The sequence below is a fragment of the Brachyhypopomus gauderio genome, chromosome 17 (assembly GCF_052324685.1).
Source record: "Brachyhypopomus gauderio isolate BG-103 chromosome 17, BGAUD_0.2, whole genome shotgun sequence".
Classification (NCBI taxonomy): Eukaryota; Metazoa; Chordata; class Actinopteri; order Gymnotiformes; family Hypopomidae; genus Brachyhypopomus; species Brachyhypopomus gauderio.
This window is the reverse complement of record NC_135227.1, coordinates 17,632,726-17,651,709: the sequence shown is the minus strand read 5'-3', so window position 1 is coordinate 17,651,709 and position 18,984 is coordinate 17,632,726. Positions and strand designations below refer to the sequence as shown.

At 47.4% G+C, this 18,984-nt stretch overlaps 1 protein-coding gene across 5 annotated transcripts in view; it reads left to right on the top strand.

Annotated features, from left to right (window-relative positions):
* eml5 (EMAP like 5) overlaps nt 1-18,984 on the top strand; it is a 60,723-nt gene that overhangs the window by 18,495 nt on the left and 23,244 nt on the right. For all 5 annotated transcript variants that reach the window (XR_013121817.1, XR_013121816.1, XM_076977907.1 and 2 more), the window contains exons 2-15: nt 1,522-1,681; nt 5,299-5,397; nt 5,779-5,847; nt 10,676-10,861; nt 15,320-15,455; nt 15,895-16,096; nt 16,205-16,342; nt 16,478-16,734; nt 16,922-17,134; nt 17,219-17,386; nt 17,863-17,969; nt 18,125-18,243; nt 18,430-18,616; nt 18,858-18,963. Coding sequence is in view for 3 of the 5 variants with exons in the window: in XM_076977907.1 (XP_076834022.1) it covers nt 1,522-1,681; nt 5,299-5,397; nt 5,779-5,847; nt 10,676-10,861; nt 15,320-15,455; nt 15,895-16,096; nt 16,205-16,342; nt 16,478-16,734; nt 16,922-17,134; nt 17,219-17,386; nt 17,863-17,969; nt 18,125-18,243; nt 18,430-18,616; nt 18,858-18,963 (2,147 nt within the window). In the remaining 2 variants the exon portion in view is untranslated. The remainder of the gene's footprint in view (nt 1-1,521; nt 1,682-5,298; nt 5,398-5,778; nt 5,848-10,675; nt 10,862-15,319; nt 15,456-15,894; nt 16,097-16,204; nt 16,343-16,477; nt 16,735-16,921; nt 17,135-17,218; nt 17,387-17,862; nt 17,970-18,124; nt 18,244-18,429; nt 18,617-18,857; nt 18,964-18,984) is intronic.

Below are 18,984 nucleotides of genomic sequence, written 5' to 3'. Positions count from 1 at the left end.
CAGTGATGCCACTGAGCTCGATCAACCAAGGAGAACAGTTGGTTGTCAGATTCTCCATCCTGGCCACTGTGAATTCGAGCCGCGAACATTTATTTCAAGGCATAATCTTTAAAAATAAGGTTTGCAGCTGGTCTGTCTGGCCAGGATGTTGTGGTGAAGGCCTGCCCTAAGCAGATGAAGTGATCTACAATGACAGCAAAGTGATCTACAATGACAAGTATATACTGATATCCACATTGATCCAGGTGGCGGAAATCAATTCAGACCAATTCCAAGGTTGGTGACATACAACAAGGCTTTATTCCTTCAGGCACCCACAAGCGTTGGTGATAAAATGCTCACCATCAGAGTGTGGACTGGGCCAACAGCATTCTGCTGTGCTGCCTGATCGGGCAGTTCATGCAGAACTTTTGTTTTATACTTTCCAGGCACCGCTGTCTACGAGCTGTCGAAACCCGATACAGAAGTCCAGCGACATTAACTGTTAGCTTGTCCCATTCACTGAGACCTTTTGTCTTTGAGCTGAATGTCGTAGAAGCTTCATCTGAGGGGTTTAGCCTGGCGGCCTCTACTGCAGCAGTGCATTATGGGTCAGACTTGTGCAGTTCTCCCAGTTTTGTTTTGGGGTGTTTTTTTTATTTTTGGTTTTCTTTTCCAACTGGGAGAATAGACTTTGTTCTGAGATCTTACTGAGAGTGAAACTCACCAAGTTGGACTGACTTCTTTCTGAAGAAAATGAGCAAAATAACAGAAAACAACATAACACAAACTCACACAAAACAAGAAATTAAAAAAATAAGCAGATGAAGATGCTAATGTTTCTTTTGAATTGGGATGAAGTGGTTCAAGCAGGGCAGGAGCGTATATTGAGTGGACACGGAGAACCTGCGGGCTGGTGTGGATTTGTATGACCTCAAGTTTCCTACCACGTGCCCATTTTACAGTTATAAGGCTCAGATCCACCATTGACCAAGACATTTGGTATAAAATGTATAAGGAACTAGTGAGTCGACTTACAGTCCCCTTCTGTAATCCACTGTTTTCCCCTTTTTCAGTCACACACACACACACACACAAGCACATATCACACCGGCTGTTATCGGTTTGCTTCACTGTGTGGATGTGTCTTAAACTGCAGATAGTGTCTGATCTTGATTACCTCAGCTGTCTGATAATGCCTTCCTCTCTCCTTGAGTACGGGGGCACGTTCAGCAACACTCTGTCTTCTGTCGGGTTTGTGCTGCTGTTTTACATTTATATCTTAAATGTCCCCAGAAAACAGAGCAGTTCATTGTATTCTTTATATATACACATCGCTTAAAGAGAAAATGTAACCTGTGAAGGTCAAAGAAAAATGAAATGTCACATGGAGCAGCTATTTCACATTGCTTCTAGGGTCTTAAAGGTGAGTAGTCATTCAATCTTGATTTCCCCTGTGTGTGTGTGTGTGTGTGTGTGTGTGTGTGTGTGTGTGTGTGTGTGTGTGTGTGTGTGTGTGTGTGTGTGTGTGTGTGCGCGCAGCTTGGCCCTGCACCCTGAGCGGGTGTTTGTGGCCACTGGACAGGTGGGAAAGGAACCGTATATCTGCGTGTGGGATTCCTCCACCATTCAGACGGTGTCCATCCTGAAGGAGGTGCACACACACGGCGTCGCCTGCCTCGCCTTCGATCTCGACGGACAGGTACGCGCCGGGCGCTGGTCTGCGCTAGCCGCGTGGGATGTGGGTTTTGTGCTTGGGGAAGAGCTCGCACCCTGAACGTAACGCGCCCCGCACGCACGCGATTAGACACGCTGTGACATTCCTCTCAGTAGATATATGCTCTCGCCATCATGGGGGAACCACTGTCAGGAAAATCACGCAGAGCTCTCGAGTGTCACATCTGTGAGCCCTTCACTGCGGAATCTCTGACAGGCCGACCGACGATGAGGGAGTGTGTGTGTGTGAGGGAGTGTGTGTGTGAGGGAGTGTGTGTGTGTGAGGGAGTGTGTGTGTGTGAGGGAGTGTGTGTGTGTGAGGGAGTGTGTGTGTGAGGGAGTCTGTCTGTGTGTGTGAGGGAGTGTGAGTGTGAGGGAGTGTGAGTGTGAGGGAGTGTGTGTGTGAGGGAGTGTGTGTGTGAGGGAGTCTGTCTGTGTGTGTGAGGGAGTGTGTGTGAGGGAGTGTGAGTGTGAGGGAGTGTGTGTGTGAGGGAGTGTGTGTGTGAGGGAGTGTGAGTGTGAGGGAGTGTGTGTGAGGGAGTGTGTGTGAGGGAGTGTGTGTGAGGGAGTCTGTCTGTGTGTGTGAGGGAGTGTGTGTGTGAGGGAGTGTGTGTGTGAGGGATTGTGTGTGTGAGGGAGTCTGTGTGTGAGGGAGTCTGTCTGTGTGTGTGAGGGAGTGTGTGTGTGAGGGAGTGTGTGTGTGAGGGAGTGTGAGTGAGGGAGTGTGTGTGAGTGAGGGAGTGTGTGTGTGTGAGGGAGTGTGTGTGTGAGGGAGTGTGTGTGTGAGGGAGTGTGTGTGTGAGGGAGTCTGTCTGTGTGTGTGAGGGAGTGTGTGTGTGAGGGAGTGTGTGTGTGAGGGAGTGTGAGTGTGAGGGAGTGTGAGTGTGAGGGAGTGTGTGTGTGAGGGAGTGTGTGTGAGGGAGTCTGTGTGTGAGGGAGTCTGTCTGTGTGTGTGAGGGAGTGTGAGTGTGAGGGAGTGTGTGTGTGAGGGAGTGTGTGTGTGAGGGAGTGTGAGTGTGAGGGAGTGTGAGTGTGAGGGAGTCTGTCTGTGTGTGTGAGGGAGTGTGTGTGTGAGGGAGTGTGAGTGTGAGGGAGTGTGTGTGTGAGGGAGTGTGTGTGTGTGAGGGAGTCTGTGTGTGAGGGAGTCTGTCTGTGTGTGTGAGGGAGTGTGTGTGTGAGGGAGTGTGTGTGTGTGAGGGAGTGTGTGTGTGAGGGAGTGTGAGTGTGAGGGAGTCTGTCTGTGTGTGTGAGGGAGTGTGTGTGTGAGGGAGTGTGTGTGTGAGGGAGTGTGAGTGTGAGGGAGTCTGTCTGTGTGTGTGAGGGAGTGTGTGTGTGAGGGAGTGTGTGTGTGAGGGAGTGTGAGTGTGAGGGAGTGTGTGTGTGAGGAGCAGAGCTGAGTTGCAGCCAAATGAGTCAGGCTTATCCTCCCCACCCTATCCTGCCCTGAAGCAGACAGCAGCTCTTCACGCCCCCCGTACACATCCTGAAGACCAGCTCTGTCCTTCCGAGAGACGCAGCTCTGTCCTTCCCAGAGATGCAGTTAAGCCTGTAAACAGGAGGCAGGAGGAGACTGTGCACCTGCCAGGGCAGAGTACCGCTGTGCTGTTGCTTAAGAGCCGACCGTGACCTGGCTGTTAAATGTAGCATGTCTCTTGTGGACACTGAGCCGTGGTCTTTCCTCAATGGCTGTGTGTTCACTGCTCACTGCTTGTTTGCTTTTATATAATTTTTTATGGCACATCCTCCCAAAGCCACAGACAAGCTGTATTATATCGCCATGCCGACGCCAAGAGGAAGTGCAAGGGCCCTTCTGCTTCTCTGAGCTGCACGGCGCTGGGGCTCCTCCCACCCAAACAGCACTGTGGCTCCTCCCACCCACACAGCGCTGGGGCTCCTCCCACACACACAGCGCTGGGGCTTCTCCCACCCAAACAGCACTGGGGCTCCTCCCACCCACATGCCGCTGTGGCTCCTCCCACCCAAACAGCACTGGGGCTCCTCCCACACACACAGCACTGGGGCTTCTCCCACCCACACAGCGCTGGGGCTCCTCCCACCCACATGCCGCTGTGGCTCCTCCCACCCAAACAGCACTGGGGCTCCTCCCACACACACAGCACTGGGGCTCCTCCCACCCAAACAGCGCTGGGGCTTCTCCCACCCAAACAGCACTGGGGCTCCTCCCACCCACATGCCGCTGTGGCTCCTCCCACCCACACAGCACTGGGGCTCCTCCCACACACACAGCGCTGGGGCTCCTCCCACACACACAGCACTGGGGCTTCTCCCACACACACAGCGCTGGGGCTCCTCCCACACACACAGCACTGGGGCTTCTCCCACCCACACAGCGCTGGGGCTCCTCCCACCCACACAGCGCTGGGGCTCCTCCCACACACACAGCCTTGGGGCTCCTCCCACACACACAGCACTGGGGCTCCTCCCACCCACATGCCGCTGTGGCTCCTCCCACCCACACAGCGCTGGGGCTCCTCCCACCCACACATCGCTGGGACTCCTCCCACCCACACTTCGCTTGGGCTCCTCCCTCCCTCAATCCACTTAATACACCATTCTGTCTCACCACAATCCTGGATCTTGCCTCCACACAACCAACCTGAGTCATGGCCGTAGACGCCTGTGATGTGTTCCTCACCACCACAAGCACGAGAGCTCGCCTCGCTGGTCAGCCATCCTGGGGGAACTACGCCGGCTTGAATTCTCCCCAGAGGAGAATCACATTCCTTAGATCGGTGTGCTGTGGTCAGCTGAGGTTCTAAAGGATCTTCAGGGGGGTGGAGGCCCCCAGGGTGGAGAAGATGCCCCGGCTTGCTTACATAACCCAGAGAAGTGGAAGAGAGAGTAGAGTGAGAGAGATGTCTCTGACACCTCCGGTGTCTCTAGTCGATCTCATGCTTCATAAACATGTCAAAGGTGTAAGGCGAGGTGTAGCGTTGGCTGAAGACGTCTCGCACCGCTCTGGCCAGGAGCCACTGGTAGAGGGAACATCACCAGCTCTGGGTTACACAACGCTCCAGCTCTGTCCACACGACAGGGTCCGTGGCGTCCTGGACCAGCACTGAAACCACTGAAACGTCCCTACACATGGGGTCCAGCGGTGTACGCAGCACTCACAGGACAATAAAACACAGCTGATGCAGAAGGAGGTCTGTAGTTGGACTGTGGTACTAAGATGCTGTTGCCAGGGTTACGCTAATGTGAGCTTGGACACAAAGAGCTGAAGGACAAAATGCAATTGTACAAAGTCTTGATTTTTCAAATCTCTGGTTCCAGGAAACTGTGGTTGCCATAGCAATCTTTCTTAGCATTCCTGATATACATGAACTGGTCATAAAGCTTCCAGCAGAGCGTTTATACTCCACAGCATGGGAGACCCCCCCCCTTTAAGAGCATTTATACTCCACAGCATGGGAGACACCCCCCCCCCTTTTAAGGCTAATGACCGTAATTCTGTGGATTTAGGTATTTCAGGTTGTCCTGGCCTTTAAAAGCCCTGGTGGAGGGGGTGCAGGTGTAGCAGGTACATCTCTTGCCGGAGGATAATACGTATTGATCTGTATCGATCTCTTATGTCTCCTGCAGTGTCTGGTTTCTGTGGGTCTCGACTCCAAGAACACAATTTGTGTGTGGGACTGGAGGAGAGGGATTATATTGGCTACTGCTCCCGGACACACAGACAGGGTGAGGACACACACACACACACACACACACACACACACACACACACACACACACACACTGGAAGAGATGATTGAGTGTTTGTGTCTGGAGAAGGCACCGTTTGACAGTGCACTTATGGAATGAATTTTCTGATGATTTACTTTTGCATTTTAAATGAGTGAAATGGAATAGATAATAGTATTACAAGTCCTTAAAGAAAATCCTGTTCTTTCTGAAACACACACACAGATACCACAAATTTCTATTTTTCTTGTTCCTACAAAGTTAGCCTGTAGCTTTGCGTCTGTTTGAAGGAATCAGAAAATCCTAATATAAATAATAATAATTGTGTTGATGTTTAATACTCAACTAACTCTTGTTCAACTCCTGTATTTTGTAAAGGTGTTTGACATATCCTGGGACCTGTTTCAGCAAAGCAGACTGGTGAGCTGTGGGGTCAAACACATTAAGGTACTTCTTACTTCTCATATCTGTGGCATCTTGGGTCATTTTGTGTTATAAAATATCTGATTTGAGGTCATTTTGTGTTATAGAATGTGTTTTGTTTTTTCCCCTCAGCTGATTTAATGTTAATAATTAAATAAACAGTTTTACCCTATGTCTATTATTATAGTACTTTAATAATTGTTTTTTGTAAAATATTGATCCATTTGCTCCAAAAGCCCAGATCACCAGTGACTGCAGGACATAATTAAAACAGTGAAAGGGTTCTACCTGCTCAGCCTTTTTCTGTAATTTTTTATTAGTTGTTTACACTAGAGTATTTATAGACAATTTTTCACCCATCAACATCCTATCCAAAACATACACTGTTTTCTGCATGATATAATATTGTGCTGGGAGGTGTTTAAACAGTGGTTAGCTGTTTGACTGCAAAGCTGAAATGGTGCTTGAGGTTACACCGAAGTGCTTAAAACACCAGATGTGGTTAAAACACCAGGTTTTCCTATATTGTTCTTCACTTTTAAAAACACACCGGTGAACCAGAATCAGGTCAGGGACAGAGGCACTAGAATACATGTCTCACATCTGTGCCTGTCCTATTCAGATGAGCAGAAATGTCTCTCTTCCACCCGTCTTCCTCTCGGGAGAGGTGATCGTCTTTGATAGGGCGCTTTGTCAGGGGTTTGGAAAGGCTTTGCTGATTCAGTCTCTACTGTTGTGCTTATTAAAGGATGTGAGCTGAGTGCCGTGTGCCTTTTCAGCCCCTTGAACACAGCCCCCTCAAACTCTTTGAGATGTTATTTGGTTTGAGAGTGTAAGTTCAGGGTGTGTGTGTGTGTGTGTGTGTGTGTGTGTGTGTGTGTGTGTGTGTGTGTGTGTGTGTTCCTTACATCACTTCCCCATCCTATCCAGCAAATCCATTTCCAGACGGAGGTCTTCCTTTCACACCCTGCTTTCTCTCACTTTCTGTTGCTTTGTCTTGATTCCTTTAGCTCTCTTTTTCTCTCTTGCTCTCCATCCCTCCCTCCCTCCCTCTCTCTCTCTCTCTCTCTCTCTCCCTCTCCCACTCTCTCTGATCCACCTTGCCCATATTCCATAGCACAAGGACAGTACAGCAGTTGTTCTCTATAATTCCTGAGTCCTGAGATATGTCCTGTCACAACCCCCCCCCCCCCCCCCCCCACACACACACACACACACACTCTCCTCAGCGCTCCCAGGGACACTGCTCAGTCAGCGGTTATAGCACTCCGTGTCTGTGGGACGTTTAGCCTGGAGTAACCGCTCCCCCACTGTCTATCACTCTGTCTTTGGGGTCGTGCCATAAGGGTGCGTGGAGACATTAGGGAGCAGCTCCCCTCTCCAGCTGTTACTACTACCAGAGGCACTGAGGACGTTGTCTGCAGCCCCGTTTAGTCAGTATTGGAAAATCCACTTGGTTATGTTAGCATTTGAGATGAAGTAACAGTGAAGACTAGTGGTCATGCTGTTGATCCGTTCAGTGAGGTCCATGCTGTGTGCAGGAGCGCATGTTTGTGTGGGTTTGTTTTAGCAACCACTGGAATCATACCCTGGGTGTTCATTATAGTGGTGTTTTATACAAACACACACACACACACACACACACACTCACACAAGCTTGCTAGTCCCAGAGGAACTACCTATTAAGCTTCACTGATCTGATGGAGGACAAACTGTACAATATGTCTTTAGAATGTACCAGTACATTTACTGTACCAGTACACCTACTGTATCAGTACATCTACTTTACCAGTACATCTACTGTATCAGTACACCTACTTTACCAGTACATCTACTGTACCAGTACATCTACTGTATCAGTACACCTACTGTACCAGTACACCTACTGTACCAGTACATCTACTGTACAAGTACATCAACTGTACCAGTACATCTACTGTACCAGTAAACCTTCCATGCATTAGAATGTTAGGCGAAACCACAAGGCAATTAGGATATCAAGTCTTGCTCCACAGTAAGAAACAACTCTGTGTCTCTGGAAGGGTAAAGAGACTGGATCATGAAGAAGTGTGTGTGTGTGTGTGTGTGTGGTGGTGGGGGGGGGGGGGGGGGGCTTGGTAGATAAATAGTGACTCACTTTGATTAAATTAAAAGCATTTCCAGAGAGCAGTCAGTCCTCCAAAGCCAAGGCCTCTGAATCAGTGAGTCTGTGCGTGCGCCCAGCGTCCTGCACCAACACACTCGTCAGTGGGCCAGACTGCCTCACTCTCCAAGGTTTCACATTTCTTCCACCTTTTTAATCTTGTCAAGAGTATTTCGTAGAGGTTTCAGCCTTGCGTCCTGGAATTCTGAAGGTTTATTCAACTACCTGCTTTATTATTAACCATTCCACACTGTCAATAATTGGAGCAAAAAACCTACTTATTTATTTTTTATAAGATCTCAGTATGTTTGTGAAGCTCACGACTGTAGAGCATAAAAGAGCAGAATGATCCGGTCTGAGGAACATCCCGACACTGAAACCGACCCTGGGTTTGTGAAAGGCGTTATAGTTGAACATTAGCCTAACAACTGGTATACCATATCAGCCAATTAGAGACCCCTTATTAACAGCATAGCAACCACCTGAGTCTCCATAGCAACCACCTGTGCCGCAATGGTATAGTCTCCTGGAATACCATATCAAACATCTGGGATGCCATAGCAACCACCTAGTAATGGTACAGCATTCATCTGGAACACCATAGCAACCACCTATCAAGACCATAGCAAACACCTTGACCTCCTAAGCAACCATCTAGCAACTACCTGGGAATCACTTAAACTGTGCAATCACGTTGCATTTTCTTCAGGAAAAAGATAGTGATTGGTCATGCAGTGCTCTATTCTAGATAGTGATTGGTCATGTAGTGCTCTATTCTAGATGGTGATTGGTCATGTAGTGCTCTATTCTAGATAGTGATTGGCTATGCAGTGCTCTATTCTAGATAGTGATTGGTCATGTAGTGCTCTATTCTAGATGGTGATTGGTCATATAGTGCTCTATTCTAGATAGTGATGAAATGAAATGTGCCATATTTTGTCAATTGTGATTTTTACACCCCAATCGAAATTTGTCCTCCGCTTTTAACCCATCTGTGCAGTCAGAACACACACACACACACACTAGTGATTACTAGGGGGCTGTGGATCACACGTGCCCAGAGCGGTGGGCAGTCCTAGCCCGGCGCCCGGAGAGCAGTTGGGGTTAGGTGCCTTGCTCAAGGGCACCTCAGTCATGGCCTCAGGTCTGGGACTCGAACCCACGACCCTCCGGTCACAAGACCAGTTCTCTACCACAAGGCCATGACTGCCCATGATTGGCTATGCAGTGCTCTATTCTAGATGGTGATTGGTCATGCAGTGCTCTATTCTAGATGGTGATTGGTCATGTAGTGCTCTATTCTAGATAGTGATTGGTCATGTAGTGCTCTATTCTAGATGGTGATTGGTCATGCAGTGTTGCTATCCAACGGAATCTTTCTTCTTCTTCTGCCATCTGTTTTCCGCGAACTTGTCCCACAGTTTTTGAGATATCAACATGGGAACAGCTCCAGAATGTTCTGTCTGATCAGGAAGGATGTGCTTGTATGCAGCTTTTTGATTGGATGTCCAGTTTCCACATAGCAAAAAACCCCCTTTTTTCAGATTTCTTTTTCCCATAGGAACTGAATGAATGTTCAAACACACACACGATGTACCATAGCAACCATCTGGAATGCCATAGCAACCATTTAGTAATTGCATACCAGTCTCAAGAGATACCATAGCAACCACCTGGAACACTATAGCAACCGGTTAGAACCAACATAGCAACTGATAGGCAACCACCTAGAAACCACCTGAGACTCCATAGTAACCACCTAGCAAAACCATAGAAACTAACTAACACCTACCTGGGAATCATTTAAGATGTGCCATTACTTTATATTAAAGGATGTGAGATTTGAGATTACTTAGTATTTTCTTCAGGAAATTCTTCGTTATGGTTATTATTGTTGTTGTTTTGTTGTTGTTGTTGTTGTGGGGCTAAATGCTAAATTTGATAAAGACTTTGCTGAATCGGAGGATGAATTTATATTCCTCACCTATAACTCAGCCCTGTCACTCACATAGCAGATTAAGGGTCTACACAAATACGACCTTGTCACTCACATGATGCTCACTCAGGCAGATGTATGACCTTAAAAATGCAGTCTCTCTCTCTCTCTCTCTCTCTCTCAAACGCACACACACCTCATGATGCTCTCTGAGATAAGTGTATGTGACCCAGAAAAATGGAAGCGTCTTACTCTCTCTCTCTCTCTCTCTCTTACACACACACACACACACACACACACACACACACACACACACACACACACACACACACACACACACACACACACACACACACACACACACACACAGACAATTCTATCCCATGAGCTAATTGCTATGCTCCAAGTGTCTTCATGTGTTTTAACTGTTTGCTCTGAATTCAAATCATGTCCGTGCATCTCAAAGACTCAAAGGCACCACTGTGTGTGTGTGTGTGTGTGTGTGTGTGTGTGTGTGTGTGTGTGTGTGTGTGTGTGTGTGTGTGTGTGTGTGTGTGTGTGTGTGTGTGTGTGTGTGTGTGTGTGTGTGTGTGTGTGTGTGTGTGTGTCCACAACATCCCATCTGTTACATGCAGATTCATATTCTTCATAAGTGCCCACAATGATGCAATGTTGAGTGTTCAAAAATGCAGAAATTCTTATTCAGCTTGTGGTAAAATATTACAAGAGTCTCCGGAGTTTGCACAGATACGGTCTCTCTCTTCTCTGCTCAGTTCTGGAGTTTGTGCGGGAACTCGTTGACTCCCAAGCGAGGCATGTTTGGGCGGACGGGTGAGCTGCAGACCATCTTGTGTGTGGCGTGTGCCAGGGAGGACGTCACCTACTCGGGGGCGCTGAACGGAGACATCTACGTCTGGAAAGGCATCAACCTGACACGCACCATCCAGGGGGCGCACGCGGTGAGTCTCACGCCAGCACGATTCCAGCATAAGGAAGGGGGCGTGTCCAGCAGGGAAGGGGGTGGGGTCTCGAGATTAACGCAGCCCTCCCTGAAACAAAAAAGTTAATAGAATTTCCTTTAGAAAAAGAAAATGGCCAGCACCCAGACTCTTCCTATTAGGTCCCCACAACCAGATTTATAACCAGAACCTCTTTTCATGTTGTTTTGATCATGACCTTTGAGGGGACAAGAATGTGTGGTGTGCCAGCCCATGTAATGAGACCTGTCGTGGGCCGACATCTGTGAAGACGAAGCCGTAACGTAGGGACGAGGTGTCTCTGACAAACCTGTGAGCCGCCGTCATCAGGCCCCCCCCTATGATCTCCTCGTTAACTCGTCTGTGAGGAAGGGGAGCAGGGGGGGGTGAGGAGCGACGGGGGACGTCATTAGGCAGGCGGCCCGAGGGGAGCGGGCCGTCGGTGTTCTCGTGTTGCTGTCACACCGCTTCACACTGCTGGCTCCCCACGGATCAGGACGGAGCAAATCCCGCCTCTCCACTGCAAGCGAATTCCACACAGCCGCAAACGTTCCGGAACACGCCTGCGCGCACGCCCGCACACACACACACACGCCCGCGCGCACACAAATGTGTGCAAGCGCACACACGAAGGCACTGCTGCCATATTTCCCCTCACTCATATACTGTCAGCTTGTCGAAAATGTCAGACACGGTAAAATAAACGTACGTCTGTCAGGTGTTAGTTATTGTTCAGCCTATGACAGTAGCCTGGTCATGTAGTTTGAGAGCTGCCACCCAAGAAACCTTACCGCTCAAGTTTAAGTGCAAAAATGTCATAATATAACTAAACAAATTGAACTAAACAATTGTATTTGTCATACTTTTGTGATTTGTCGCATTTCTATTTTGCGATTTTTTTTTAAGAATGTGCGTTCTGATTGGATTAGATTATTGCCCATTATTTCGTGTTCAGATTGGATTGGTGTTTGTTCTTCTGATTGTCTCAGTGAAAATTACACATTTTCTTCCACAGTGCCATCGGCTGAGTGTGAAAGACACTCAGACCGTATTTAAAAAAACGTTTGTAGCCTCTTACACCACCACTCTATCAGTCTCTGTAAACATCCTTGATATCGTTAGCATGAGCCTGTCGTTCACGTAATTCTGCTTGAATGCCGATGAGTAACACATCTTGCGTTTCCACGTAAAAAGGGATTTTGGTGCGCTGTAACTACAGATTATAGTGGAACTGCACATCATAGTGGAACTACAGATACATTCTTCACATAGACTTGTGCCACCTCAACTCTCTCTGCCTGTCGCTGCTGATGATGAAAGTGCTGCATGTTCATGACTCCTCCTTCTCGCACCCTGGGAGACCCACCAACCGGCTCCTGGTGCCACTTACTCAGCTCCTCCAGAACCGGAGGCGCCTAAAGACACTGGGTGTGACGCTGCCAGAGAAGCCCAACTCTAACTCTAACTCTAATAGAGAAGCCCAACTCTAATAGACTCTTTTTCTGGTTTATGCCTTTATTGTTGTCTATCATTATCATTATATAAGTTAGATACATATATAAGAATCTTAAAAGTACTTAGAAATAGCTAAAATAATAATTTTATTGTTAAATGATCTTAAAATGAGAATAGTTTATTTAGACATTATTTAGACTAGATTAGTCAAACATACCAAGTGTAAGCATGTTATCCAATTATTGATTGGCGTAGTTAATTTCAGCTCTTTTTATGTATTGATAGATAGTTGATTAAATTTATGATTCCTATTATTGACTGGCTCTCTAGGATCTTCAGAGTCAACATTAGGATTAATTGGCTAGCCAAGATCAACACAGTCAATATTATTACCATCTAGGTATAAATACAGTTAATAATATGATTAACTGGTTATCTGTAATCAATAGCAGCGAATAATAGGATTAATACACTGAATTACATGACTGACTGACTGGCAATTATAGGAATAACTGACTATCCAGCATAAAAAGTCATGAACTGGTAACACGAGATTCAAGATCATTACTGTGATTAACTGGATTAAATAGCGATCCTAGACCAACACAGTCAGTGTGGTATTTAAGAAGCTGTTGCATACAGTCAGTAATAAGATTAAATTGCTATCCAGGATCAGTGCAATCAATAACAGGATTAACTGCCTATCCAGGATCAATAGTCATTAAGTTAATTAAGAATCTAGGATCAATACAGTCATGAACATCATTACGTGACTTTCCAGAATTAACATAGTTAAGATTTAAATAAACTGGCTACCCAGGATCAACAAAGTCAGTAATGTTCAGGTCATATTCAGGATCAATAGTGAATAACTGGTTATCTGGGATCAGAAATGAGATTACATGCTTGCACTGTAAAACATATCTTGGTGTGTCAAATAATCCAAAATCTAGTTAAATAAATGTTGTTATTTTTAGATAATTTTATATTATTTATGTCTAGTCTGTTTTGACCTGTTTAGAGTAATGGTATCTTAAAAGTATCTTATTTGGCATAATGCAGATAGCTATGCCTTTTCAAGAAATTATACATGAAATTGTCTGCTAAAGAATTAAGACACTTTAACCAATTAGGAACAATCAATTTAGGCTGTTTGCTAAACACAACTATGCATGCTAACTAGCTGTCCTAGCCAGATGCTGTGCTATTTGGTTGGATCGCCTCTCTTGTATGAGAGACTCAAATATCATGCATGCACTCTGTAATTGGATTAGTTAACATTTAATACCCATTATATTACATATAAGTTGAAAGTTTCTCAAAATTGACTTAGCTATTAGTCGTGTTGCCTCTTACTGTGTAAAGTATTATTATTGTATTATTAGGTACGAGTTAGTTATTAGCCAGAACTTCTTAGATTAAAAGTCTTGAACAGAACAATAGCAGTGTGAATGTCCATGAGGTAGTGTAACAGGATCATTTTGGAATAAAGTTCTTATAGGTCTGTTATTGCAGTGAAACTTAAAAGAAAAAACCCTATTGACCTATAGAAGAACATGTTGGTTTTGGAGAAAGTAAGACTGGGTTGCTCATATAACCCCAGTAAGCTCAAACAGCATACACTCACACTTTAGAGGATATTGAACCAAATACTGGTGGCTCATACTGAGACAGAAACGTCTTACAGGGAAGGAATACAACATCAGAATCAGCTAATATGATATTGTTATGGAACCAGTATTGCAAAGAGATTTATGCTTATATAAGACTATTATATAGCATGGTATTTCATCAATACCTGCAGGAGTTTGGTTTGAATGACACTCTTGGGAAGGGCGAAGGTAAACACGCTGGCTGATCATGTCACGTGGGCTGGGTGTGTGTGGCACCAGGAAAAGCGCAGAAGTGATTATCCAGGATGAGGCAACACTTGTGAAAATCATAGTTCATGTGTGTGCACTTGTGAAAATCACAGTCTGTGTATGTGCACTTGTGAAAATCATAGTTCATGTGTGTGCACTTGTGAAAATCGCAGTCTGTGTATGTGCACTTGTGAAAATTATAGTTCATGTGTGTGCACTTGTGGAAATCACAGTCTGTGTATGTGCACTTGTGAAAATCACAGTATGTGTGTGCATTGCTGCACCATTTGCTACCCAATGTGTAAACATCCTGGAGCCACTGCTGCAGGTGGAGCTGGTGGGGCTGGTGGGGTTTTGGTGGAGCTGGTGGGGCTGGTGGGGTTTTGGTGGAGCTGGTGGGGCTGGTGGGGTTTTGGTGGAGCTGGTGGGGCTGGTGGGGTTTTGGTGGGGCTGGTGGGGCTGGTGGGGTTTTGGTGGAGCTGGTGGGGCTGGTGGGGTTTTGGTGGGGCTGGTGGGGTTTTGGTGGAGCTGGTGGGGTTTTGGTGGAGCTGGTGGGGCTGGTGGGGTTTTGGTGGAGCTGGTGGGGCTGGTGGGGTTTTGGTGCTCACTGATTCCCTGTGTAAGCTCTGAATAACTGGCCTATTTGTGTGTAGTACGCATGCATTTTTATCATATTCTCTTCACCTGTGTAACTCAGGGACTGCCAGAAGACCAGTGGTTCCCAAAGTGGGGGGCGCGGAGCTATTGCAGGGGGGGCGCAGAGCTTGGAAGTAAAACATGTGCACATGTGTCAATATGGTGTGGGGGGGGGGGGGCAAAAATATTCTCATCTACTAAAGGGGGGCACGGCAGAAAAAGTTTGGGAACCACTGCAGTAGAGTATGGGGTATGCATTAAAATTAGTCATTCTGATGAATATGCATGAATATGCATAAATATGCATATGTCATATAAAAGGTTTTGAAACATTCTGCATTTCAGACAGTGCTTACATTTCACCTTTAAAGATTAATTGTTTGGTGTGGAAAAGAATTCGTGAATCATCTCACGTGCAGTGCTGTGCGTGCGTGCGTGTGTGTGTGTGTGTGTTTGTGTGTGGTTGTGTGTGCGTGCATATTTTCAGTCAGGGATATTCAGCATGAATGCATGTGAAGAGGGCTTTGCCACTGGGGGACGGGACGGATGTATCCGCCTGTGGGACCTGAACTTCAAACCCATCACTGTCATCGACCTGAGGGAAACAGAGCAGGGATATAAAGGTAAACCCCAGCGTCTAGCAGCTCCTTCTGTCTATCACACATTACTGCAAATAGCCTGGAACATTACAATTCACTCCTCTCCTAGAAATCTTAGCATCTCTTGTTGAATAAGAGCTTAGAATATTCATGGTGCAGTGTCTCATCATTTGTTCTGTACCAGGCTGTCTCATTAGTAGCTAGGTAAACATTCTCTTACAGGTGGGTTACACTGATGAGGTCTCAATATTAAACAGTACCACTGTCTGCAGTAATCTGTGTTCTCTCCAGTATATGCATGACACTGTGCCAGTAGATGTCTGGAAGCTCTCTACGCTCCCCAAACCTTTATTGTATTCACTTCCAGGTTCTCTGAGTCAGTATGACACGCGTCTGTGAGGATCTAGCTGTGTTAATAACGTTTGTTTTTCTGTGGGGTTTGTTTTGGGGGTGTGACTTTTAGGCTTGTCGGTACGCAGTGTGTGTTGGAGCGGCGATCACATCCTGGTGGGCACTCAAGACAGCGAGATCTTTGAGGTGGTGGTCCATGAGAGGAACAAGCCCTTCCTCATCATGCAGGGCCATTGTGAGGGTGAACTGTGGGCCCTCGCCGTCCACCCCACCAAACCGCTCGCCATGACCGGCAGTGACGACCGCTCCGTCCGGTACCCACATCCGCAACACCGCCATATTGGCTCATAAACTCTTGTGTTTCTGTGTGTTGCGTGTGGACGTGTGACTTTGTCCTCATTCTCTCGCTGCACGTTGAGTAGAATCTGGAGCCTGGTGGACCACGCGATGATCGCACGCTGCAACATGGAGGAACCCATCCGCTGTGCGGCGGTCAGCCACGACGGCCTCAACGTGGCCGTGGGCATGAAGGACGGCTCCTTCACTGTGCTGAGAGTCAGGTGGGTCACACGTGGAAGCCCAACACAGGTGCATGCTTCATATCTCCAGAAAGGGGCCACGTTTCCCAGGCAGCAGCTCGAGGCGCTAAAGCCAAGGGCCGTTTCTACCCCCCCCACCCCCACCCCACCCTGCAGGGACCTGACGGAGGTGGTGCACATTAAGGACCGCAAGGAGGCCATCCATGAGCTGAAGTACTCCCCCGACGGCACGCACCTGGCCGTGGGATCCAACGACAGCACGGTGGACATCTACGGTGTGGTGCAGCGCTACAAGAAGGTGGGCGAGTGTGTGGCCTCCACCAGCTTCATCACGCATATGGACTGGTCCACGGACAGCAAGTACCTGCAGACCAACGACGGCAATGGAATACGCCTCTTCTACAGAATGCCAGGTAAGATGAACCTGTGCTCTGTTGTACATTGTAGAGCGTTTTATCATCTCTCTTCATCTCGCCGGATTCTTTGACTCGGTTTATGAAGCAGGGTTATTCAGAGAATGCGGCAACACCAAGATGGCTGTTGTGTTTTGATGGCACGGGAATCCCTGGCGTTTCTGTACTGTGTTTTGTGTGTGTTCAGCTGGGAAGGAGGTGACTAACTGGGAGGAGATGAAGAAAGTCCAGTGGGCCTCCTGGACGTGTGTACTCGGCCCAGAAGTGAACGGAATCTGGCCCAAGTATTCCAACTTTAACGACATCAATGCCGTGGATGCCAACTTCAATAATCAAGTTTTAGTAACGGCTGATGACTACGGATTAGTAAAATTAGTGCGATATCCATGCATAAGGAAAGGTTGGTGACTTATACAGTCATTTGCTTTGGTGATGCTCTTCTGTTTCTTTGTGTCTGAATACACATTTGGTTGCTTGGTCCTAGGTGCAAAGTTCAAAAAATACTTTGGCCACTCCGCACATATAACCAACGTTAGGTGGTCACATGATCACCAATGGGTGATAACTATTGGTGGAGCCGACCATTCAGTGTTCCAGTGGAAATTTATACCCGAGAAGAAGGCTAAGGAAACGCTCTGTATAGCCCCACAAGGTACAGTTTCAGTTTGACAATTATGCAATTCCAGAGATCAAGAACTGTAAAATGATTAAATATTACAGTTAATTATTAAGGACTATTGATTAAATATTACAGTTAATTATGAAGGACTATTTCGATTTAATATAGGGTTTTAATGTCTGAAACATTTAATGTGATCACTTTGCAAGGTTCTTTGTGCCTTTGTCCAGTGCTGTATAGAACAGCAGGTTATTACCCTAATGGGCCTCCCACAACTCATCTTGAAAGTGCTGCTTCTCAGCCATCAGCATTTTTACAAGCAGGCTGACTGATGGCGTTTCTGAGAAGTCTGTATTTGGGTTAGAATGATGTACAGGTTGTTCCCAATGTCATATAACAGGCAGATTCATCATTTATGAATTTATCTAACTCTGACTCTGGCTTATAATTGTGAAGTACTCAAGATTCACAGATGATTCAGGTTTCCTCTGATACTGTCAAATTTACAGAGATGTTGGTGGACTCGAACAGTGAGGAGTCGGATTCTGACCAGTCTGATGTGCCTGAGTTGGACTTTGAGATTGAGCAGGAAATGCAACTTACGTATCGGCGACAGGTCTGTGAAGCCCTCTGATGTTTCTGCGTAGAGCCAGAGTGGATCACATCAGAGCCAACTACAGCGCTGTGGCCGGGTTCTTGTGTGTCATGCAAACCCCCCCCCCCAAACGCCCCCCCCCCAACGCTGCCTAAGGCTCGCGTGCTTCTGTGCAGGTCTACAAAGAAGACCTACCTCAGCTTAAAGAGCGGCACAAGGAGAAGCACCGAGCAGCGGCCGTCAAGAAGAGGGCGAAAGCTCCAACCAGCAGACTGAGACTGCACTTCATCCACGGGTAAGCCCCGCCCCCTCATCGCCTCAGGCCCTCCCACCCTGACCACCACATTCGAGGCTCCTCCCCCTCTTTCCTGGCCTCTATTCGCCACTGGCCACCGTGGCCGACCGCGGCTGGCTGAAGCTCATCTCACAGTGTCTCACAGTGTCTCACAGTGTCTCACAGTTCGCTCGCCTGTGTTTTTAGCTACCGTGGCCACGACTGCCGGAGCAACCTGTTCTACACGCAGACCGGGGAGATCGTGTACCACGTGGCCGCGGTGGGGGTGGTGTACAACCGCCAGCAGAACACGCAGCGCTTCTACTTGGGTCACGATGACGACATCCTCTGCCTCACCATCCACCCCCTGAAAGACTACGTCGCCACGGGCCAAGTATGCTCACGTACTGGCTGCACTCAAATGTCTTCATTAAGCCCTGAAATCGTACAGCATGAAGCAATCTGGCTGCTATTCTCTGGTGTCCAAGTTTATTATTCATCCTCCACCAGCGCCATTATTTCAGCTGTCCAACTGGCGATGTTGAGCCTTCCGATTATTTCAAGTCACATGTTCTTCTGTGGCCACTATCTAAAGGCCTTGGTCGTTGACACCTGCGTGTGCTTTAATGGAACAGGTGGGCAGAGACTCCTCCATACACATCTGGGACGCAGAATTTTTGACGCCACTGTCAGTTCTTAAAGGATCCCACCAGCTGGGAGTGTGTGCCCTCGACTTCTCAGGTAACGCCCATGAACTGTGCT